The sequence below is a fragment of the Sciurus vulgaris genome (genome assembly GCF_902686455.1).
Source record: "Sciurus vulgaris genome assembly, chromosome: 7".
Classification (NCBI taxonomy): domain Eukaryota; kingdom Metazoa; phylum Chordata; class Mammalia; order Rodentia; family Sciuridae; genus Sciurus; species Sciurus vulgaris.
Window position 1 is genome coordinate 88,933,177 of NC_136467.1, and position 24,971 is coordinate 88,958,147.

The 24,971-nt window shown below is 39.5% G+C and overlaps 1 protein-coding gene across 4 annotated transcripts in view; it reads right to left on the reverse strand.

Moving 5' to 3' along the window:
- Positions 1 to 10,826: 10,826 nt before the first annotated feature.
- Positions 10,827 to 24,971, reverse strand: part of KCNQ5 (potassium voltage-gated channel subfamily Q member 5) — a 519,052-nt gene continuing 504,907 nt past the window's right edge. For all 4 annotated transcript variants that reach the window (XM_079146517.1, XM_079146514.1, XM_079146515.1 and 1 more), the window contains 3 exons: positions 18,583 to 18,714; positions 16,420 to 16,546; positions 10,827 to 15,278 (listed from right to left, as the gene is read on the reverse strand). In XM_079146517.1, the coding sequence (XP_079002643.1) occupies positions 14,316 to 15,278; positions 16,420 to 16,546; positions 18,583 to 18,714 (1,222 nt within the window). In that variant the 3' untranslated portion in view covers positions 10,827 to 14,315. The remainder of the gene's footprint in view (positions 15,279 to 16,419; positions 16,547 to 18,582; positions 18,715 to 24,971) is intronic.

Sequence of the window (24,971 nt, forward strand, 5' to 3'; positions counted from 1 at the left end):
GATAGAAGTTTGAATTTGTGGCCCATCTAATCTCTCAAGCCTTCTGGACATGTGTCTGAAGGAAGTTAACTAAATGTTGAAAAATTTTTCACTGGCAAAGATATCTAATAAAGCATGCTACCTAATATGTAATGCCTTTACTGTGTCGGCCGCTTTCTTTTGGATAAGCTTATCTAGCCCAGAAAGGTATTTTAGGGCAGCCTGGTGCTGAGATGTGGGTGGTCTCTACAGCCTCTGGGGAGGCCCAGCCCAGTCACAAGACATCTCTTTAATGAACTGCTTTTCTCATACCAGAAGCTCTTAGATTAATGAAAACAGGGGCTTCTGAATAGAAGGGATCATCCTAGGAAGTTGAGGCTTCTCCTGAAATTAAAATGCAAATAAAAAGGAAGAGTGAGAAGTTGGGAGGTCCAGATGGAGACGGAAGGTGGTACTCATTTTTACTGCCTGTGAAATAGGTAAGGAGGCAATCCCACTGAGCCTAGTGAACATGAGGTAGCCAGCCTTGTCCCTGATTGCCAGAAGCTTTGAAGGTGGGCTTTGAGGGGGTGGTTTTCTGGGGGCAAAGTGTCCTGAGATCCTTTAAAGCGTGAATAAGATGATTAGTAAATCTCTTGAATTTTCACTTCAGAACATTCTCTTGAATGCCAAACATACATTTGGATTTCTTCATCCAATATTATGGCAAACTACACATGCCCTCACCTTTGAACACTTCCTCTTCAAACCTGTATCTCCAGGAGTCTGTCTTGTAGTGAAGCTGAAGCCAGAATTGGGGACAGGCAGTTAGTGTAGAAACAGGAAATTGGGTCAAATCCAGGAAATGGAGGCTGTGAAGCCATTGCATCTGGAAGTTGGAGACTGCCCCTGGGAGAATGGAATGTCAAGTATCTCCAGAGCTCATTGATTACCAAATTTACCTGCCCTTGTCAAGGACTACAGGCAGGCAGCTGCTAATTAATGTCCCCCTGCCTTACCTGCCTGAATACTTTGACCCTCCCCCTGCCATCTGCTGCTCACCTTTTTGCTAAGTCACAGCAACTCCTGGCCTAGTCAGTAGGCAGGAAGGAGAGATAAGTGGGGAGAGAACAGAACAAAAAAGACCCTAACTATAATAAAAGATGTAGGGCTTGCTCACTTCTTGGGACTCTCTAGTCAGTCATGGCCCCCTTCTCCCTCCTGGGAGAAGTCTATATTATTACCTTTAAATAAAACCTGCTTAATATGCTTTCCCTGGCGTGCTTCTCTGATGTTATACTTCAGCACCTGAGAAAGCAGAACTCTCACCGTTAAAAGGCGATATCAAAGCCATTGCAGTACTTGGGAGAGGCATGGCTGTCCTGGACCACAGTGGAGTACTAGAAATGTCAGGAATTTAGAATATATTTTGATGTTACAAGCTTGCTAACTGTGGGTGGGACTGTAGCTCAGTGGTAGAGTACTTGCTTGGCACCTGTGAGGCACTGGGTTTGATCCTCAGCACCTAATAAAAATAAGTAAATAAAGGTATTTTGTCCATCTACAACTAAAAATATTTTTAAAAATTCTAGCTACATGATTTATTTATTTAAAAAGATAATTTATTTTTGATACTGGAGATTGAACCCAGAGGCCTTTGCTACAACCCAAGCCCTTTTAAAAATTTTATTTTGAGATGTTTTTGCTAAGTTGCCCGGGCTGGCCTCATTTGTGATCCTCTTGCCTTAGCCTACTGAGTAGCTGGGATTATAGGTACATGTCACTAAACCTGGAGAACTATATGATTTTTACATGGCCAGTTACTAAACAAAAGTTAGATTAGATTCGCAGTTAAAAAAAATTCACGAATCTGACTGGAGGAAGAGAACAACCAAACCACATTATTCTCAAAGGAAATGTCACATTTACCTTTTTTAAAAAATATTTTTATTAGTTGTTAATGAACCTTTATTTATCTGTGGTACTGAGAATTGAACCCAGTGCCTCACACTGGCTAGGCAAGCACTCCACCACTAAGCCACAATCCTCGCCCATATTTATTTCTTAATTGACAATTTAAAATTGAGTGTTCACAGAATAGAGGGCAAACCTTTTGTTAAAACAAACAAACAAAAAAATTCCTGAAGCTGGGTGGGGTGGTGCACTCCTGTGATCCCAGTGACTCAGGAGGCTGAGGAAGGAGGATCACAGGATCCAGGCCAGCCTCAGCAATTCAGTGAGGCTCTAAGCAACTTAATCCCTGTTTCAAAAACAAAAAAGGCTGGGGATATGGCTCACTGGTAAGTGCCCCAGTATTCGGTCCCCAGTTACAAAAAAACAAAAAGCTTGCCAAGAGTATTTCTTCCTTCAGTTAAGTTTCAAGCCAGTAATTATCAAATTAGCGTTTACTTTCTCCAGGTTGTAATTCTGATTTCTAAAGGTTTCTGTGATGTCAAAGCCCAGGAGTCAACCTAGGATTTGATATTTCCAATACTGAAGTGAGACTACATGTAGTTTAAATATGAGCTCTACTGCTAAATAACTTTGTGATCTTTGGCAAGTTATTAATTTCATGGAGCATTGATTTTCTCATATATGAAATGAAGTCAATAATAGTAACTACCTCAAGTGGTTTTTTTTTTTTTTTTTTTTTTTTTTTTTTGGTACCAAGGAATGAACCCAGGGCACTTAACTACTGAGTCAGCCCTTTAAAAAAAAAAAAAAAAAAAATGCTTTTTATTTAGAGACAGGGTCTCAATAAATTGTTTAGGGCTTCACTAAGTTGCTGAGGCTGGCCTTGAACTTGTGATCCTTCTGTCTTAGCCTCCTGAGAGGCTGGGATTATAGGCGTGTGCCATCAGGTGGGTTTTTAAAGAAAAGATTATTTTGCTCCCTTTCTTCTAACAAGAACTATAGGTTTGCCAGGCACCGTGGCTCGTGCCTGTAATCCTAGCAGCTTTGGAGGCCGAGGCAGGATTGCAAGTTCGCAGCCAGCCTCAGCAAAAGCCACTCAGTGAGACCCTGTCTCACAATAAAAATACAAAATAGGACTAGGAATGTGGCTTATTGATCGAATGCCCCTGACTTCAATCCCTGGTACCTCCCTGCCCAGTCCAAAAAAAAAAAAAAAAAAAAAAAAAAACCACTACAGTTTTGTAGAGGTCTACCCTACTTCCCTAGCTTCAAAGGGGAAGTGATTGTTGGCCTAAGCATTTTGGGGTATATGCACTGTGACTCCTACTGGGTCAGGAATGAGCATCTGATCTCTAAGTCTAATCAGGTATCAGGAAAGAACTTTTATTCCACCCCTGGTTGGAGGGTTCCCCCCTCCCTTCGTTCTCATAGTAGAAGTGATCAAAGGGATTTTTTTGTACCAATTGCTATAGGCAGCTATCTTGTAGAACAATGAGAAACCACCAGTGAGGCAGGACAAAGAGTTAAAATGGCTAGGCAGGACACTTGGGCTCCCTCAAGGTCAGGTTTTTATTCAGCAGGGCTGAGAAAATACATACACAAGCCATGCCTCATCAAGGTTGGGCTGTTTCCTGTGAAGGCAGACAAAAAACTGGATAGGAGACATCTGTCTAGTACCTGGAGCCCCCATCAAAAGGGAGGCACAGTGACCTGATTGGACCAAAGAGAGCGTGAAGAATTGTGAACACTGAGTGTCTTACAAGGGTAGGATTGGGTAGGGGGCTAGCTGTAGATCCATATAAAACCCTAGACAATAGCCACTCTTTGGTGTCCCTCTCTTGAGATCCCTCCCCTTTGGGAGTTTGTCTTCCTTTCTTGTACTCTAATGCATCCTGTTACTTTGCTCTTACCCTTGTGTCCATGGATTTCATTCTTAAAATTCGCAAGACAAAGAACCCAACCCCACACTCTGTGCTACACCAATAGTATATTACTGACAAGGAATCAGCGGAGACACAAAGAACTGGAATCTTTTCTTTAATTAATTAAAAAAAAATGTTCTAATTGGTTATACATGACAGTAGAATGCATTTTGACACATTGTATACACATGGAGCATAACTTTTCATTCCTTTGGCTGTACATGGTGCTGAGTCACACCAGCAGAGTAATCCTACATGTATGTAGGGTAATAATGTCTGTCTCATTCTACCGTCCTTCCCATCCCCACTACCCCACTCCTCTCGCTTCCCTCTGCACAATCGAAAGTTCCTTCATTCCCCCCATCCCCACACACTCTACGGATCAGCGTCCACTTATCAGAAAAAATATTCAGTCTTTGGGTTTTGGGGAATGGCTTATTTCACTTAGCATGATATTCTCTAGTTCCATCTGTTTACCTGCAAATGCTATAATTTCATTCTTCTTTAAGGCTGAGTAGTATTCCATTGTGTACTCATACCACATTTTCTTCTATCCATTTGTCTAGAACCTGGAATCTTGATGATGTAATCAAGCAAATTGTACTCTGCCTGGACTTCTAGTTATGTTAGATAAGAAAAACTAAAAGGTCATCCTTGTAGGACCAAGGACAGAAGGCACCATCTGCCATGTCAAGGTCCACATTTCACCTCCAGAGTCGTGTGGGGCCACGACCATTCATTGAGCATCTTCCCCATGCCACGCAATGGTGTCCTGCTCGAGTGTGCTCCTGGCCATGCCTTCCTCCTCCTCCAGGTCTCAGTTAAAGCTTGCCTTGGCTCCTTGAGACAGGTCCTAAGTTGCCCAGGCTGGCCTTGAACTTGAAGTTCTCTTGCCTTAGCCTCCAAGTCACTGGGCTGACAGGCTTGTGCTACCATACATGTTTTCAGCCAGGGTTTTCTTAAACCTATAGCCAAATCCATCCTAACTGGTGCATTACTTTTGGTAAGATGGATCAAGTGAGATAACAACTGGGAAGCACATATTAACATAATACTGGGCTGTCACTAGGCATGGGTTGTTACTCTAAAGCCAAGACTGTAGGAAATAGAGCCAAGAGAAGGGGGAAGCAGGAATGTGGAGATCAGGGCTCAGGGGCGGGGGAAGGGAGAAAAGTCCCTCTTTTCCTTTAGAATCTATAGCAAAGTTGGGGGTAACCAGTCTTCTAGATAAAAGGGCAGAGTCCAGGTGTGGGTGTCATCTGAGGGATCTGTCATTTGTTTTGGGGGCTGGAGAGGGAATGGAGGTGGAAGACACCGAGGCCCGGCTGGAGCGAGAGCAGGGCTGCAGAGCCAGGTGCTCCTCCTATCTTGTGGACACATGATTACTGGTTATTTGGTGTAAATTAAGTTCTTCTTGGGTCCTTTTGGAAAAGTATAAGACCTCTGGGGGAAGTAACACATTCAGTTTGTGACACAGGGTGAATGAAGTTGGTAATCACACTCTCCTCTTGGTTGATAGGCTCCTGAACTTAGAGTTTGGAAGTGGTTGGGAACTGCATTAAATGCCCAGAGCAAACAAGATACTTGTATTCTTTAACATATCTAGTTCCTTTTGCAGGCACAGTGTGAGAAGCCAAGAGGGACCTTGTGAATATGATGTTCTTGCCCTCAAATTTTCTTACCCTAGGGCATTAAAGGTGAATTTGGCCTCAAGTGAAGTTATGTAGATGTGATGGGTAGGAGGGGATCTGGGTTGGAGACTCAAGACAGGGGAGACCGCCTTGTAGTTGAGGTCATGGGTGAGACCTCATGGGGAGAGCATGAGTGAGGAGGAAAGAGAAGAGGTTGAAACAAAATCCACTGCAGACAGTTATGTGCCAAAGATCAACAAGGAATTTGGAGAAGTCAAAGATGAGCAAGCCAGAGAGGTAGGCGACATGCAGCTCCTGAAACACTGGCATCTCCACAGTGAGAAGTGTCGCTTTTTATTTTATTTTATTTTATTTTTCAGCACTAGGGATTGAACCCAGGGGCATTCTACTACTAAGCTAAAGCCCCAGCCCCCTTTTTTTTGAGAGCGGCTCACTAAATTGCTGAGGCAATCTGCCTCAGACTCCTGAGTTGATGGAATTACGGGCTGTGCCCAGCGGTATGTGTTTTTTGTATGCTAATGAGAAGATGGAGGGGGCGGGTTAGATTGCTTCAGGAAGGGCGCTGGCCACCCAAAAGGATAAGGAATGATTAGTCAGATGGGATTTTTAACCTCAATCTCCCAGCCCCAGGGAGGGGAAGGGACTGATGGTTAAATTGATAACCAGTGACCATTGATTTAATCAACCATGTCTACATAATGAAGTTTCCATAGAAACCTAAGGATTGAGTTCAGGGACACTGCGGAGAGCTGAGCCTGTGGAGGTTCTTAGAGGATTTTTCCTACCGTGTCACATAATCTGGCCCTATGCATCTCTTTGAATTCTTTTTAAGATCCACTAAAATAAGCTGGCAAATGTAAATAAAAAGTTTCTCTGAGTTTTCTGAGTTGCTCTAGCAAATTAATGGAACCCCAAAACAGGGTAGTGGGAATCCCAGTCTATAGCAGAGTGTACGTTTCAACCTATGCTACTATTACCGGTAATGAACGTCTGAAGTTGGGGCAGTCCTGTGGAACTGAGCCGTGAGCCTGTGGGATCTGATACTATCTCCAGGATGATTGTGTCAGAACTAAGAACTGGAAGAGGCACAGCTGGTGTCCAATGTAGAATAGATTGGCTGTTGGCGGGAGAAATCTCCACGTGCTTCTTGGTGATCAGAGGTCACAGGAGTCTTCTGTGTGGATTGTTGTGTGAGAGAACAGAAAAGCATTTTTCCCCTTTATATATTTTTTTGGTACTGGGGATTGAACTTAGGGGCACTCACCACTGAGCCATATCCCCAGCCCTATTTTGTATTTTATTTAGATACAGGGTCTCACTGAGTTGCTTAGCGCCTTGACTTGTTGCTGAGTCTGGCTGTGAACTCGTGATCCTCCTGCCTCAGCCTTCCGAGCTGCAGGGATTACAGGTGTGCGCCACCACACCCAGCTCCCCTTTATATTTAGAGACAGACTTTCATTTGGAAAGATGAGAGCGTTTTAAGATAAAGAGTAGTTGTGTCAACTTGTCTTGCTTTTTTTTTCTTTCTTTATTTTGGCAGTACTGGGAGTTGAACCCAGGGCCTGGCACATACTAGGCAAGTGCTCTACCACTGAGCTACATCCCTTGCCCTTGTTGTGGTGTCAGCTACTGTAGAAAGACCACAAAGGATGCCGACTGAGTGTCCATTGAATCAACTCGTGGAAGATCATGGATGAACTCATAAAGCAGTTTTTCTGTGGTGGCACACGAGGGTGAGTCTAACTGCCATGGCTGGTTAGTATATGAATGACGTGGAAATGAAAGTACCTTACACCCTTCTACAATTTATTGTATAAGCACAGTCACATATAGCTTCATGATGGGATTTTTTTTTGTTTTTTTGGGTACTGGGGGTTGAACCTAGGGGTACTCTACCACCGAGCTACATCCCAACACTTTTTATTTTCTATTCTGAGACAGGGTTTTATTAAGTTCCCAGTCTGGCCTTGAACTTGCAATTCTTCTGTCCCAGGCTCCTGAGTTGATGGGATAAGTTCTAAGAAATGTGTTGTCAGGTAGTTTCATCATGCAAACATCACAGGATGTGTTTAGGTCAGTCATTCCATGTGGCCATTTGATGCAATCAAAAAAGATGGTGAACACAAGATATTTGAGGCTGCTGCATTATCACACTGCAGTGTTTTATAGTAAAAATTTTTATAAATAGAGGTACATGCCAAAGTAATAATAAAAAGTATAATATAGTAAATATATTAGTAATGTAGTTGTTTTTCAAATGTTATTACTATTTCTTATTGAATGCATCAACTTTTGTATCACTGGCAGTGCAGTAGGTTTGTGTATACCAGCATCACCACGAACATGTGATTCATTGCACAACCACATTATAATGACTGTGATGTCAGTAGGTGATAGGTATGATATAAAGCTGCTCCCCCGCCCTTTACACTGCAGCCATTTCTCCCTCTCCCATCTTACCCTAGATTGTCAGTCTGTGAACATCCTAGCCAGTTATTGGTCCACTAGTCCGCCTGCGAGCCCCCTTCTCAGTAATTGGCCTGAGTGTTGTTAGCCCGTGAAATTCCACTACTTAGGAGAAGCTCCCCCGCCATTTTCTCTCTCTTTCTCTCCCAGCCCCAAGAGCAGACGCGATTGTCCGCCTAATAAAATCTCTGGTGTGAGTTCCCGTGTCCGGAGTGGCTTTGTGGGTGCTGTTGTTGGACCACAACTCAGACCGGGCACCCCAGAGTGCTTACTTCCCTGGATTCAAGGGTCTGAGCTGCTTTGGGACCCAAACTGAGCCGCATTTTTCTTACAATAGGAAATTTTCCAGCTGCATTTTAATCATATGGGTTCACTGTGGTATATGTGGTTTATCATGAACTGAAATGCTGTCAATAGTTCCAAAGCTGTGTGAAGATGAGGTATGGAGTACAATAAAGAGGAAGAGGAGACTGGAAAGTTGCTGGTAATGAAAGAGGTGTAAGCGTGTTTATGAGGGGAAAGAGTGAGAGCTAGGTGCTGCAGGGGTGGGGATGGGGAGGGCTAATGGAACAACCATGGTCTTGGGAATCCAAGAGCAGAAATAGTCTCTTCTAAAGACAAGCAGCTCCCATCCTGGAGTGGTGGTGTTGGCCTCCCCTCCCACCAAGCAGTGGGATCGCTGGGCATCAAGCACTGCCCTGAGGGTTCAAGTGAGGCAGTCCATTGGTTCTCAAAAGCATCTCTGCTTTTGGAGTCTATGTGGCAAGCTCTTCTAATGACTTATGTCAGGGTGAACGGCCCTGTAAGCTGCAGCAAGGAGAAAGCGAGTGTCTAGTTACTTGAGGGCACAAGAGTCTTCAGGGATTGGAAATCTAGGAAGCCAGTCATAGCAACATAGGCAGAGAAGGAAGAAAAAGTTAGTATGCAAAGTCACTAAAGGTAAGAGAAGAAACATAAGGCAGACAGATTTAAAAGTAGGAGTGGGTGCCCTCACCATGTATGGGAACTGTAGAACACTGACATCTCTCCTATAGCATGTCCTTCCACTAGTCACCCAAAATTATGGCAGAACTGACACGAATCATGAGTGGTAGACTAACATATTAAACCAATGTGCTTTGGGGTTTTTCTATTTATTTGAAAAGAAAAATTTTATCATTTGAGTTTTGGGGCAGTGCCTGTATCTATAGGTTGCATATAATGTATTTGAAAAGTATCTGCTTTGTAATATAATAAAACCTTCAATAATATGGAATTAGGTTGGTTAGAGGGAGTATTGTTATAGCTAATGAAAATTAATTTTTTTTGAAGAAATAATTGTATCTGATTATTGAAACACTTGAAACCAGGCTAGTAAGCTTTGCCACTTTAAGGTCCAGGAAACTATTTTTTTAATCCATGGTCGGGGTAAAATAATTATAAATATATTTTGCTTTTAAGAGCTGGGGCTGGTTACTACTTACCAAGTAAAGTACTGCTTACAGAGTAGTTCTAGAAATGTTTGGAAGCAGTTTGTATTTACAAGTTGGTCAAGCAAACCTGTTCTGTACACACTTTCATTTTTACTCGTTTAGAGGTTGATAAAGCAGGCACATCTCCGATCTTTTAAGAGCCATAATAGGAACCTCTCTCCTCCTTCAAGGTAGCAGTCCCTCGTTGTTCTTCCCCCTGTCTAAAACACCAGTTAGGGCTTTCTTGCTTTGGATTCAGAATTCCACCGTTTTGGGCCTTCTTGAAAATGATTTCACTGGAATTAATCCTAGCCATCTGGCAGAAAGTTGCTAGCAGAACAGAAGTAATAGAATTTTTTTTTAAGAAACAAGGATGTAGTACATTTGGAGGAGGAGCCCTTTCCTAGTAAGACAGGGCTAGGTACTAAAAATAGTTCTTAGTAACCAGAGGTGGCAAAATTTGGGCACACACCTGGTTTCCATTTCTTATCACTTGTTTAGCAAACCTTTTTATTCCACAGGTTAAATATCCCTCATCTGGCTGGCTGTGGTGGCACACAACTGCAATCCCAGTGACTCAGGAGGTTGAGGCAGGAGGATCGCAGGCTCTAGGCCAGGCTCAGCAACTTAGGGAGGTCCTAAGCAACTTGATGGGACCCTGTCTCAAAATAAAAATAAAAAGGACTAGGGATGTGGCTCAGTGGTAAAGCGTTCCTGAGTTCAATCCTCAGCATACCCTCCACCCCCAAATTCCTAATGTGAAAACCTGAATCCAAAACACCCCAAATCTAAAACTTTTTGAGCAATTATATGACCACCACAAATGGAAAATTCTATATCATGAAACCTTGTTCAGTTCTCAAAATTATTAAGAATATTTTGTAAAGGGCTGGGGTTGTAGCTCAGTGGAAGAATGCTTACCTAGCATTTGCAAGGCCCTTAGTTTGATCCTCAGTACAAAAAAAAAAAAAAAAAAAAAAAAAAAAAAAAATTGTATAAAACTATCTTCAGGCTTTCCATATAAAGTATATATAAAATGAATTTCATGTTCAGATTTGGATCTCATCCTGAAGATGTATCATTATGTATATACAAATATTCCAAAATCTGAGAAAATTTAAAATCCAAAATACTTCTGGTCTCAAACTTCTTAGATAAAGGATACCCAACTTATATTTAACACAAAGCCCATATGATCTATATCAAATGGATTTTTCTTATAATACTCTAAAGAGCACATGAAAATCTCCCCATTCTCAAATTATCAAAGATTTCTTTAGCAACATTACAAAAAGCTAATTTTTATATTTCAGTCCCAAAACTGTAGTCAGTTTGGTTGACTTGGACCAGTCAATTCAGAACCAATGAGTTAGTTTCAGATAAAATGTTTATATTAGTTGTTTATAGATAGCTTTTTAATGTTTTACTTTAAAACAAATAATCCCAGTGAAAGAGAGCAAAGGAAATAACATTTTAATGATAGCTTGAAATGGATACCATATTCCCGATTTATTTGTTTTCAGGAAATAGACAATTGCATTGTCGTACATGACTTTCAGAACTGCTCACTTAAATGCACATAATTATATTAAGTTTCTCTTAAAAAACACAACCATGTCATTTAAGGCAAAAAATATCAGCTTCTGGGGAGTTAATATTTTTGATATTTCCTCAATCTGCTTGAATGAAGAGATCCATATATTTAGTCACCCAGGTTTCTTCATTCTTTATGGTTTTGCTTTGCACATGGGTAGGAGACTTAGTCACTTTGTGCCTGATTTCCTCCTCATTATTAGACTTGTTTGATTTTCAAATTAAGAACTTTCAGAATCACTGAGTCAGTGGGAGGTGAGAAAGGCACCTTAGAACAAGAGATAAGGACTTAAAAACTCAGGAAAGTATTTTACTTTAAACAAAACTTGCAATCTACAGATATCAATTTAATTGAACAAATGCAAACATTTAGATAAGACATAGCAAAAATTTTTAATTAACCTCATACATGGGATATTTGTAATTAATTATTAGCTTGATCAACCCTACATATTGAAGAAGGCGAACAAACCTGAACTGAGAGAGCTTGTGGCTACTCAGTACTCAGCTAAATTGTGCTTCAAGACACCACCTGGGATTGACCAATGGGGCTTTGCTTAGTGTAAATGGGAGACTCCTCTTATTTCCATAGAGAGTGACATGACGAAACCTACAGTTTTCATACCATACAACTATCTTAACATCCAAGAGATTTTTTTCTTTGTGCGAGAGTAAGATAGACAAAATGGTCATGGCTTAAATGTATAAAAGTTTTCCACAATACAATTTATCACATTCAGGTATGATTAAGACCTCAGTGATGGGTTTAGGCATTGTTCCTGAATCGTCAGTCTTTAGCAATGCTGGACCAACTGTACTGTGTTTGAGGCCTAAGAAGGCCTAAGAAGGGGTCCCCGGTACATTCAGAATTCCTGCTGCCAGTGGGGTTCGACCTGGGACAGAGTATGTCCAAGAATCAGTGCTACCTGAAAGGCGCTGTCTCCCTCTTCTTCCTCTGCTAATATTTGGAGAGAACCTGCCGAGTACAGGGCAGGTGTCTGGCTTTAGGTCCGTGGAAGGGTGTGCGTTTGGGTGCAATGTCAGAACTTCGGGTTGAGTAGAGACGAGGGTAGATGAAAATTTGCATTTAATAATTGACTAACATTCTATGTTTGGAAAATGAAAATAATAGCCTTAAAAGCTTGACAAAATCTTTTTAACTGGAGTGTAAAATTTAGATTCTAGACTGTGTATCTCCAGCAGCCAAGAAGGTTCTGAATGATACACTCCAGGGGATAGTATTAGGATCCAAGTGGGGTGAGAAGAGGAAGCTTTTAAAATTTCAGAGTTTATCAAAAGGGACAAAATTTTTTTAAATGTTGAGAAAAACATTTTAGGTAGAGAGAAGAATTGGTTGGGGATGGAGGTTGGATAAGGTCTAGTGAAATTTCAAAGCAAAATAGTGGTAGGGAATCAATAAGCAATCCAGGAAGAAGAAAAGAAAGGTAGTGATAGAGACTGTCTGCTACGGGTGAATTGGAAAGGGTCGCTGGATTTCGGGACCTCTTTTCTTTGAAGGGCCAGTTAATATTCCTGGTCATTATCCTTGGCTGCTGGAGAAGTTTGGCTGGAGGCAGCTCAGAGGTTTGCCAAGGGAAAAGCTCTTCCTTTCTTGAGGTTTAACTGATTTGAAATGTTTTTTTTCCTTTCCTTGCCTTTGGCCCAGGTTCTGACCATCTGAGAGAGCTAGGTTTCTAAAAACCAGTCTGCATTTCTTTCTTTTGTTTTGAACTGGGAATTGATTGAGGCACTTTACCATTGAGCCACATCTCCAACCATTTTTGTTTTGATTGTGGCACAGGGTCTCATTGAGTTGCTTAGGGCCTCACAAAGTTGCTGAGGGTTGCCTGGAACTTGTGACCCTCCTGCCTTAGCCTCTTGAGTTGCTGGGAGTACAGTGTACCACAGCACTTGGCCATTTCTTGCTTTCTGATAAATACATTTTTAACTTCTTTCCCTTGGTCTTTTTGCTGCCATGATATATTATTAAGTATTGTGATTTGTGGACCCTGCAGTGCTATCTGGCTTCTAATTGTGAATGTTTCTATGAGTAAATTGAACTGGTAATTTCAGATTGGGGACAACATTCTTGGGGAGAATACCAAGTGTTTACTATAGTATAAAAAGTAAAGGAACCTTTAGTTTTAGCCTTTCATATGCAAAAATGTAAGACATAATAGCAAAAGACATTCAGGGTATATTAAAAAATAAATAACTTGCAAAATTCTCTGTTTCTATATAAGAATAAGGGATGCTTAGGCAGTTGAATTCCTTAGCAATACTCATTTTCCAAAAAATTGATTTCTTTTATTTTGGTTTGTTTCTCTCCCTCTCACTGCCCTTTGAGGGAGAAGTCATTTTCTGGATATAGCCTACTTCCTGGTGTTGTTTTTGGCTTCTTTTGAAGCCTTTTTTCTCTCAGTTCCACTTAACTGTCCCGCTCCCCAGGGTCCTACCTGTGTGTTGGCTAAATGGCAATAGCTTCTCACACTGGCCCTTCATACAGCCAGGATTGGCCAACCTGGGGTTGGTGCCATCGCAGAGATGCCCAATCACACTGGCTGTTCTATCCATCAGTGTTTCATGCATGTGTATAGAAGCTGACCACTCATAGAGCTGATTCTGCCATCAGGGAATATGTTTCCATAAAGTCAAATATGTCAGATAGTGAGTCTATTTGCCCTGCTGGCCCTGAATTTCATTATTTGCACATTTTCTAAATGAAAAAACATTCTTGTCATAAAGGACAACATGAAAATGATGTGCAAAATTGCTTGCCACAGCGCTAAATCACCAAAGCATACAAACTGACAAATTACATTAATAATAAAATGACTGAATAGAAATGGGTTGGCAAATATATCTTGAAATAAGCAACCATTTCTGTTTTCCCAAATTCTGTTTTACTTGATACCTTGTTAGCAGCTATGAGAGCCATTGTGTTTAAATATACATTATGGCCTAATTTTGAAAACGTATTTTGTATTTAGTTACAAAGCAGAAATGCCTGAAATTTGAAGGTGTTTTCTTCCACAATTTCAAAACACAGTGTTGAATCTTCTAGATCACCTAATCTTGATGTTTTCATATACCCTGTAGCATTAGCAGTGTTTGGTTTCTGATGATTTTAAACTCAAGGTACATTACTAAATGAGTGGGTTAATGTTGATGCACCTTGGAATTTCAGCCATCCCTAAACATGCATTTTCATGCAATTAAAAGATAACGGGCTTATAAACTGCCTTTCATGTTCTTTCTGATTCTTGCAATTTCAACTTTTTAGAAGGGCTTTCAAAATAGTTCATGCAATGATATGTATGGCTAAAGGAACTGCTATGCCTAGAAATAAAACAAAGAGCTTATTTCAGTTTGACATGAGGCAAGCTGAGGGCATCTGTACTTTCTCCCGCTTTACAAATGCTCTGAGATGATCGTGATCTTCCAGTCCTTAGAGAGTCTGATGCAAAAGCAGCTTCCCTGGCCGGCTGTGGGGTGGCATCAAAAGTGTCTGTCTCTATCTCTTCGGGACCCACCTCTTCATCAGTTATGAACAATTTGGATTCCCTCCACTTGGGGTAAAAATCTTGGCTGCCTCTGGAGCCACTTGACTCACTCCCTGAAAGCTGTAAATTCAGTTCCTCTGTCGACCTGATCAGGTTTTGTACAGACAAAGATTTGCCCAAGTCCTTGGGCACCATGGGGCGAACAGACAACAGAGTTTCTCCTCCCATGTCAAAGCTTTTCCTCAGGGAACGGTCCTTGATCAGATTTGACTGTGCAACCTGAACGTTTTCCTTGGAGGCAACAAGGCAGGTGGTGGCATCAGAAATACTTTCCTGTAAGCCTGCGGGGTTTGGGTGCAAGGTCTCCGGCCTGGTCAGATGCTTGATGGCTGGGAGAGGAGGCGGGATCTGTAAAGTTGTTGGGGCTGCTGGCTTGGGTGCCGCATTTATTTGGTTTGCAATGTTGCTGGTGGCCGCCACTGCGGAACCATCACTTTGACTCATTGGCACCTGTGTTGCTTGACTGTGCATAGTAGGGCTAAGCGCATAGAAAGTCTGAGCGCTGAACTCATTTGGCGTCAGAATGAACTGCAGGCCTCGCGAGATGTTGGCACTAGCTGATCTAGTTAAGCAGCCACTGTTCTGCGCGGAACTGGACAGGTCTTTGCTATCCACAGGGCTTTGATAGTCAGATGTCTGTTCACATTCAAAAGGTGGGATCTGGAATGAAGCCAAAGTAAGGGCTGAGGCAGAGCCTTTCCGGAGGACCTGTTGGTAGATGTCCAGCAGGCAGTCCAGCTTAGACTCAATGGACTGGACCTAAAAGGAGGGAAATGGTAACATATGAGGACAACCTTCTGTGAAGAATGAATTTCACTTCTGGAATTAAAATTATAGTCAGAGTGTGTCGATATAGTTAAATAAATAGACTGTAAAGTAACATGCAGTTTGGACTCAGCGAATGTAGTAGCATCTGACAGTGATGAAGCCAGGGAAGGTTATTAGGGGAGAGAGCTACTTTGGCTTCTATATGATCCCCATTGGCCATCCCCCTCTGCTTCTTTAAAATGGATGACTGGTGTTCTGAAAAGGCACATAAGCCTATAAAAATGCAACTTTAAAGCTCCCCATCACAGTTAGATTGCCTTTCCCAGCTCCACTGATGGTCTTTCAGGAACTCGATTGCATTTTCATAAGGAATTTATTCTATAGTGAAATTAAGACCTACGTATCAATCCAGGTGAGCCTGAGTTTAAAAACAAAGGTACCAAATGCTTCAGAATTAATACTTGGACTATTTATGATTCTTTTGGGAAAGCAATTTGATTTCTGGAAAATTGTTTTTATATAAGAAGATTAACCTGGGGTTACTAAAAATTCAACATGTTGTCCCGATTATCGTAAAGTTTTGTCTTATTTTTAGGAAGAGTGACCTAAAGGATAACAAAAATAACCAAAACACAAAGGGAAAGTAGATCTTTGCTATTTTACTACTGAAAATCTATAGTTGCTTCCAGTTAAGTATTAATTGATGAGATAAAATTCTATATTCTTTATATGGAAATCCAAAGATGTTTTAGAGAATACTGTCAGAGGAAATTTAATATCATTCACTCTACATTTTATTCTTTAATTTTTCCTTTATATATGTATATATATATAAACATACAAATTATATATTCCATATGTGGAAAATGTATAAAAAATAATATATAATATATGTGCTATATGTACTATATAGATTACATTATATATATATCCCTTATCCCTAGGTGCTGGGGATAGGACCCAGGGATTCATGCATACTAGGAAAGTGCTTTACCACTGAGCAACCTCCTTTACCCTATTTTCATTCCTTATATATATGTTAATTATTAAAAAACATCCAAATGTCTGTAATCAATTTTCATAAAAAAAAATCTGACTAAGAAAGAAGTTAATTAGCAGTGTTGAATTGTACCTGTTTTTCAACTTTGACCACCCGGCCAAGCATACTGAGGTCGTCTGTGGTCTCATGTTCTGCTGTTATTTTCTCTCGGCTCTTCTTATCTGATGTGATTTGCCCTTTTCCAAGAATTTGATCAACACTACCAGAGAAAGAGAATATCTGATTATTAACATCGAAGATGGAGATTGTCCTGGTCAAATGGAAGTGTTTTGAATAGAAGAATTAAATATAAGTATCTTCAATTTTTGTAAATTGAGTGTGTTGTAGATGATGTGCTTTTTTTTTTTTTTTTTCTTTCTTTTTTTGGTACTGGGGATTGAACCTAGGGGTCTTTACCACTGAGCTACATCCCCAGCCCTTCTTGCTTTTTATTTGAGACAGGGTCTCATTAAGTTGCTTAGGATCTTGCTAAGTTGCTGAGGCTGGCCTGGAACTTGTGATCCTCCAGCCTCTGCCTCCTGAATCACTGGGTTTACAGGTATGTGCAGCTGTGCCAGGCTGATATGCTTATTATCTTAACATGTGGTTACATATGAGATTAGTTTTCTCATTATTCTGGTCCATGATGAAATCACTTATGGGTAATCTTCTGAAGGCAAAACTGTTTTAAACCAAGTGACTTGTTCATTTCCACATTGGACCAGACAGTTCCTGAATCTAACCACTTTGAAATATAAAAAAATCATATTTATGATGATTTTGTATTAATAGAATAGATTGTCCAATAAAGATTTATTGTATTTGGATGATAAGAGGATAAGAAATCTACAGTCGCTTTGTTTTAGAATATGAGTGAGAGAATATACATGAGGTAGAAATTCTAGGTTAGTTCTATAAATTCCATAGCAGTGAAATTTTATAAAAACCATCAGATCATTCTATTAAAGGAGTTGGAAGACCATGGCTGCCTAGGCAGAGATTACAACACAACCACAGGATGAGTTAAAGTAATTTCCAAGGAGGCTTGATCAACTGAAACGGAAAACTTGATCGCTTTCCTCTTTTTTTTGTATTTTAGACTTGAATTATCAGGGATACTGACTCAACTTTCCAGTTTACTTTGCCTGAACAGAAACAGGCAGTGTCTACTTTCTGCTATGATATCTAATGTATTAAATCATAAGCTCTGCAAGGACTGGGTCATTATTTTATTAATCACTGAATGTCCAGTAGGCCTGGCACACATAATGGGCTCAATATTTATCTGCTGAATGAATGAGCAAGTTGTGATTTCTATAACAGATCAGCAGGCATTTTATGAAAGGCCTAGTATATGATTCACTCTGGGCTAAGTGCGCCGTAGGGATGCAAAAACAATTTAACCCTTAATCCTTGCATTTTAAGAGCTATTCAATCACAAATGTTGTTTTATCTGAATATAAAGTAATATGCTTTAAAAAACCTGAATTGACTAAATATTTGACTTGAAGATGACACAATCAACCCCAAGTGGTTGGAATTAACATATTGAACTCATCATTCATTTCAATCATTCAAGAAGATGCTCACTGGAAGAAAAGTATTTATCTACCACTGTACATGCAGCAATGAAGAGAAGGCCCTATCTCAGTGGAGAGGAAGGGGGAGTACAGTTGCAACCAAAGAACAGGACAGGGGTTGAGTCTCAACTCTCTGGCCTGTCATACCAAGATTATAAGTGGGCCTTGGCTCTGTAGTAGACTTTAGTGCTGCAAGAGGTCAGAGAAAAGAAAGGTCTGTCTTCCTGGGCTAGATAGTTGGGTAAAGTTTAGTGTAGGAGAAAGACTAGCTTAATCCTGATGGGTTTTGATAATAACAAAAGTGACTGCAACAGCAGGAATAATTCATATGTCAGCAATAGTCATTGATTTTTATTGAGCACTCAGTGCCAGGGATATTACATACTATGAGTTACATGTATTAACTCATTCAATCCTCAGGACAACCCCAGGAGGTAAGCACTAAAATTCTCTCCATTTTTACAGATGAGGAAACTGAGATGGCAGGAGGTTTTAGTGACTGATTTACATCTATGTTAAAAGCAAAAATAAGATGTACGTTAAAACAAAAGTCCAGTTGCCCACTAAAAATGAATTAGGAATATGGAATCCAGAGGTTTTTTCTGTTAAAGAGAAGTAGCTCCCAGATGGTTTCCATGCCTGCTCCTTTACAATGAATAATGTTTTTGTTGCTTACCGTGTTTGAAGGCTTTTAATTCTACACAGCATGTCCAGGTGACCAGCAGAATATTGTTCAATGACATCTTTTACATCATATGGGCGTAATGTTTCCTTAAACTTCCGTTTGGCGACATGAAATTTCATAATTCTGTATGAACAACATATGATGTATTAATCTTCATGACTTTGCTAAAAGAAGTGACCAAAATAGTTTACTGAGAAATCTAAAAAACACTGGAAGGAAAAGTTCATGCATCAAATTATTTTAAGCTCCTACAGAAATGTAATATAAAAGTCTGAGATCACAGAGGACAATCTAAGAACATCTTCTATAAGACAATACACTAAAAATAGACTAAGCATTAAGTATTGCACTTTTTTACTGTCCATTGAAACCCCAGATTAAGACTATAGTTGAAATGTCATCCCACAAGTCCAAGATGTAATACCCAGGCTGTTCAAATGGACTTTTATGTAACTACATGCATTTCTGGGACACAAATGTGTTTTCAAAATTCTTTTATTCTCCTGAAGCAATATACAGTAGCGCATAGAAATTTGTGAACTTTTTTTCATAAATTATTTCTGCATTATATTGCTTGATTAGCTAGTTAAGTTCTTTTATGTTAAACACCACACACTTAGTAACTAAGCTTGATATCTAAGCTTTTAAGAACCAGAGGTCTTTTATTGTAATGCCTACCCTAACAGGAGCTGCAGGTTTTGAAATCAGTAACCTCCATGGTTCTTATGATAGCTAATCTGCTTAAGATAACCAGTTATAGCAATAACTTCATAAAATTCCTGATGAAAGCAAAGAAGCATTGTCAACTTAGCCTGTGCAGTCTCATTGCAGGAAAATGTTATATATACCTATTGGTGTTAAGTATTTAAAGTTTCAAAGATTCAAAGAATCGAAGTGACTTGCACCCAAACAAGCAACCAGCATGAGGTAAAGCCAACATCCCACTCACATCTTTCTGGTTTCCCAGAATGACCTGGCTTCCCATGCACCAACTCTGGAGAAGGGAGAAAGTGCCTGGGACCTTCAGCAGTTCCTTCTTTCCCTCTGTGGTAGTGGAGGGGCAAGCAGCAGCACTAGTCGGTGTTCCCACTTACTGTAGCTCCGGCATTTGTGGCACGTCTGCCCAGTGGCGATAGTGAACCCCCCACTCCTCTAGACTGAATTACCTTTTTTTTTTTTTGCCCTAGAAGGATTTCACACTTATTTCTTGTTCAGCTGTTGTGTGAGTTCTCTATGACAATGCATTTCAAAGTTGCATGTTGCTTTTCTCCCTTTTATTTACTTTTATTAAAATTATTATTATCATTATTATTATTATTTTATTAGAGCTTTATGGTTATACATAGTAGTTGGGTTCATCCCGACAAACTCATACATGCCTGGAGACTGACTTCAGTTCAAGATCTCCTGTCTTTCTCTCCCTCTTTTCCCTCCCATCCACCCTACTTCCCTCTCCCATTCTCCTTCTACTTGACTTCCTTTTGCTCGTCTATTAATTTGTTTGATTAATTCTTTATGCTATCCTGTCCTTCCCTCCCCCTTGCCTTTATTTTCCTTGAGCTTCCACATATGAGAGAAAACATTTGACCTCTGGGTTTCTGAGCTTGGCTTATTTCACTTAGTGTGATATTAAAAGTTATTATTTTAATTGTACAGATTACTAGAGTACGATGTGATAATTTGATACATGAATACAGTGTGTAATGGTCAAATCAGGATAGTTAACCTTTCTGTCTCCTTAAACATTTAAAGATGTTTTTTGATTAACATGTAATGATTGAACATATTTGTGGCATACTTTGTGATATTTCGGTATACATACTGATCAAATCATGGATATTCATGTTTCCTTTTCCTTATCATTAATTTGTGTTTGGAGACTATTAGCTCTTCTCTTCTTGTTCTCCATAAAACACATAATAGGTCATTGTATCACCCCGCTGTTCTGTAGAACACTTATTACTTCTCTCTACTTGTGTTTGTACCTGTAAGCCAACCTCCAATTATCCACCCTCCTTCCCACACTTCCTAACCTCTAGTAGTCACTATTATACATTCTAATTTATTTAAGAAAAAAAAAAACTATTCACATGTGAGGGAGAATGTGTGGTGTCTGTCCTTCTGTGTCTAATGTATTCCACTTAACATAATGTCCTCCTGTTCCATTAATTTTGCTGCAAATGATGAAATATTCCTTTTTATGGTCAGATAATATTCCCATTGTGGACCCACCATTTGACCTAGTTATCCCACTCCTCAGTTTATACCCAAAGGATTTAAAATGAGCATACTACAGTAACACAGCCATATCAGTGTTTATAGTAGCTCAGTTCACAATAGCTAGATTGTGGAACCAACCTAGAAAAATGGATAAAGAAACTGTGATATATATACACAATGGAATATTATTCAGCCATAAAGATGAATGACATTATGGCATTTGCAGGTAAATGGATGGAGTTGGAGAGTATAATGCTAAGTGAAATAAGCCAATCCCCAAAAACCAAAGGCTGAATATTTTCTCTGATAAGTGGATGATGATACATAATGGGGGGAGAGGGGATAAGGGAAGAATGGAGGATGTTGGATTGTGTAGAGGGAATTGAGGGGTGGGGAGGGGTGGGGGAAGGACAGATAATGGAATGAGACAGACATCATTACCCTATGTACATGTATGATTACACAAATGGTGTGACTCTACATTGTGTTCAACCAGATAAATGAAATGTTGTACCCCATTCATGTACAGGGAATAAAAAAAAAGATAATATTCCATTGTGTCTATATGCCACATTTTCTTTATCCATTCATCCATTGATAAGCATCTGGGTTGATTCTATATCTTAGCTATTGTGAACAGTACAGCAACAAACATGATCACGCAGGTCTCTTTGCTGTGTTGATGTAATTTCCTTTGAACATATGTATCCAGAAGTGGGATAGTTGAATCACAGGGTAGATCTACTTTTAGTTTCTTGAGTAATGGTTCTCTGTAGTGGCTGTACATTCCCATCAACAGTATGTGAGAGTTCCCTTTTCTTCACATTCTCACCAGCGTTTATTATTTTTTGACTTTTTGATAATGGTCATTCTGACTGGAGTGAGATGATATCTCACTGTGGTTTTAGACCTGCATCTCCCTGAAGGCTAATGAAGTTGAGTATTTTTATATAAATTTATTGGCTTTTTGCATTTTTTTTGAGAAATGTCTACTCATATTTTTAAATTGAATGATTTGTTTTTTGTTATTGAGTTTTATTATTATTTTTTTCAGTACTGGGGGTTGAACCCAGGGGTGCTCTACCACTGCGCTACCTCCCCAGCCCCTTTTAAATTTTATTTTGAGACAGGGTCTCATTAAATTTCCCAGGCAGGCCTTGAACTTGCAAACCTTTTGCCTCAGCCTCCTGGGTAGCTGGGATTATAGGCATGTGCCACCACACCCAGCTGTTATTGAGTTTTTAAAAGTTCCTAATGTATTCTGGATACCAATCCCTCGTGATATGAATAGTTTGAAAAATGTTTTACTCTTTTTCTTTCAGAAGCTTAATTTTGTGCTGTTTGACAGACAATATTTCCCTCTCACTCAGTCATATTTTATATAGCCCTTAAATAATTTCACTTTTACTTACAGAACTTATTATTCATGTGCTAGCCAAATTAATGAAAATCCATTTTACAGTTTTGATCAATGTTTGTCATTTTGATCAATATTAAAAAGGAAACTGACTACCTTTTATGCTATTTCAGTATAGGCATATGATGATAGTTATACAGAGTTGATTTAAAAATTCCTAATAAGCTTACTATTTTTAATGCATCACACCATTCTTCAGGAGGTACTGCTTTCTCTTATGTGCTTTATTTACGGAGTTTTGTACTTCATGTATCAGAATGAAACAGTGAAAACTGGATTAATAAATATTCCAATTTTTTGGAAAAGAGGAATATATACAGTAATGGGCTGTAGTAGGCTGGTATTGACTCCTAAGAGCTGGCTCTTAAAATTGTTAGGAATTTTTATGGTTGTTAAATACATCCAATATTAAAATTTAAATCTTATAAACTTACAGTCATATATGTTATACTAAAAACAAAGACAACACATACTCAAAACTCACCATTTCTTAATTATTTTATTATTGTGTTGCTCTTTTACAGTCTTGCATGTTCCATCTATGGTGTCACTGTGGGGGGAATCCTATCTAATGATGTAATGCTGCATATCTCTTTTCAATTCCAGGCTTAGGGATGTCTCATTGGAAGCTTGAAACCAGTGATTTTAGTAAAAGTATTTACAGTACAGAAATTGGCAAAGATGCAAACCACCACTTTGCTTTCCTGCAGAGCTGGTTGTTAAGCATGTACTAGTGCGCTGCAGAGGGCGTAAGTCCATCTTACCAAAGATTGAGCTTTCTAAAATGGCGATCAAATAGGTTTTCTTAGCTGGCTGTATTTAAAAGCTGTAAAGAGGGTTTGAGGTAAAACCAGCCTTAGTGCCATGGACCAGTAGTCCTAGCTCCTTGAGAGGCTGAGGTGGGAGAAGGAATAAGCCCAGGAATTTGAGACCAATCTGGGCAATACAGTGAGACACTGTCTCAAAAAAAAAAAAAAAAAAAAAAAAAAGTATATATATATATATATACACATATACGAGAAGTTTGAAGTAAGATGAAAATTCTAAATCAGGTGTTATGTTTTATAGTTTATATTTTTTGTTTGCAGAGGGAATGTTTAAAGGCATAAGTATTTTTAAAATCAATAATTTATATAAAAAATGATGTCCCTGTCATTTTACTTGCTGAGTAGGGAACAATGAAGCATGTCCTAATAGTTCTCAAAACTGTCCCCTCCTTTGCATCTGACCGGCTATAGCCTAGAATGAAACTTTCAGAATGTAAGTAAGATCATGTCATCCCCTCCTAGAATCCTCTGTTGGATTCCAAGTCCTATTGGGTAAACATTAGACTCCTCAGCATACTTCAGAGGGCTGTCTGTGGACTGGTGGTCTCCATCTATCTCTTTTACCTCTTCACCTTTCACTTCCTCTTTGGAATGTAGGTTTCAGCAAGTATTTGCAGGTCCACAAAAACACCATTTGATCAATTATACACTTTATTTGCTGCTTCTTTTTTTTTTGATTTTGTCATCTAAGTGCTCATTCCTTAGGATTCTCTCCATGTATTCCACCTAACTATTCCAGATTTGGCTCAGTCATAAGTTTCTTTAGGAAGTCTTTTCCATTCTCTCCCATGGGGGTTAGGTAGTCTTTTTCTGTGTCCTCAAGTGGGCTATTATGTAGTTAAATATGTGGAAGTGTATTCACCCACTGGAATTTATTAATGTCAGAGACTGTTTGTTTTGAAGGTATTGGGGATTGAAATCAGCAGTGCTTTACCACCGAGCAACATCCTAAGCCCTTTTTGTTTTTATTTTGAGACAGAGCCTTGCTAAGTTACCCAGGTTGGCCTCAAACTTGGAATCCTCCTGCCTCAGTCTCCTAAGTCACTGAAATTATAGCAGTGTGTCACTGTGCCCTGTTTGGGACTATGTTTTTAATCTTAGCATCCTGCACAATCCTGGCAAGTATGCTAGCTGAAGAAACGAGTGAGAATTTATTATTGCTTAGTTGTTTAAACCTTGTGTTCTGTGATAAGGCAGGCTCTTGTAGAAATCTTCAAAAAAGGATGCCTTAAGATAGATTCAAGCTCTTCAGGCACATTTCCGAGATAACATACCCGTTGACTCTCCTCTACAGGTGCAAGAAGCTTCTTAAAACAAGCTTATTTGTTTGATAGCCAGGAACATGCTAGGGGCAGGAAAATAATTTAAATAGAACTGCTTCTGAAAAATCATGAAAACAATAATATTATTCTCTCTTAGATTACTACTGTAATTGAGATCTCACAAAACAATTGAATCACAAAAAATAAGATGTCATTATAAGGAAGTAAAGAGAAAAGCCCAAAACAAGTTAAAGTTCAAATGAATGAACAAATGGTACTGTAACCTGATAAGTAGCAAATGCAAAGAGGAAGCTAATGCAAACTGAAAAGCAGCCTAATGTTAAGCAGTTAGTAAGTGTGGAATTAGGAACTAAACCAGTTTGGTTCCAGTGTTGAGCTCTTAATTATAATACTCACTATTGTCTTAAGATACTCTTTGTATTAAGATGCTTTGATATGTATGCTAGGACTTCACTCACATGAGGCTGACACAAGCAGGTGCTTAATAAACCTTTGTGAAGTGAATGGCCTATTCTACTGGAATTATTAGATGGTCTGTGGTAGAGTCACCAACAGGCTGAGGAGTTACTGACACACTCACTGGCTTTTTTTTTCACAAGGGTAAATAGCATCACCTGGTCAACAGAACAATAA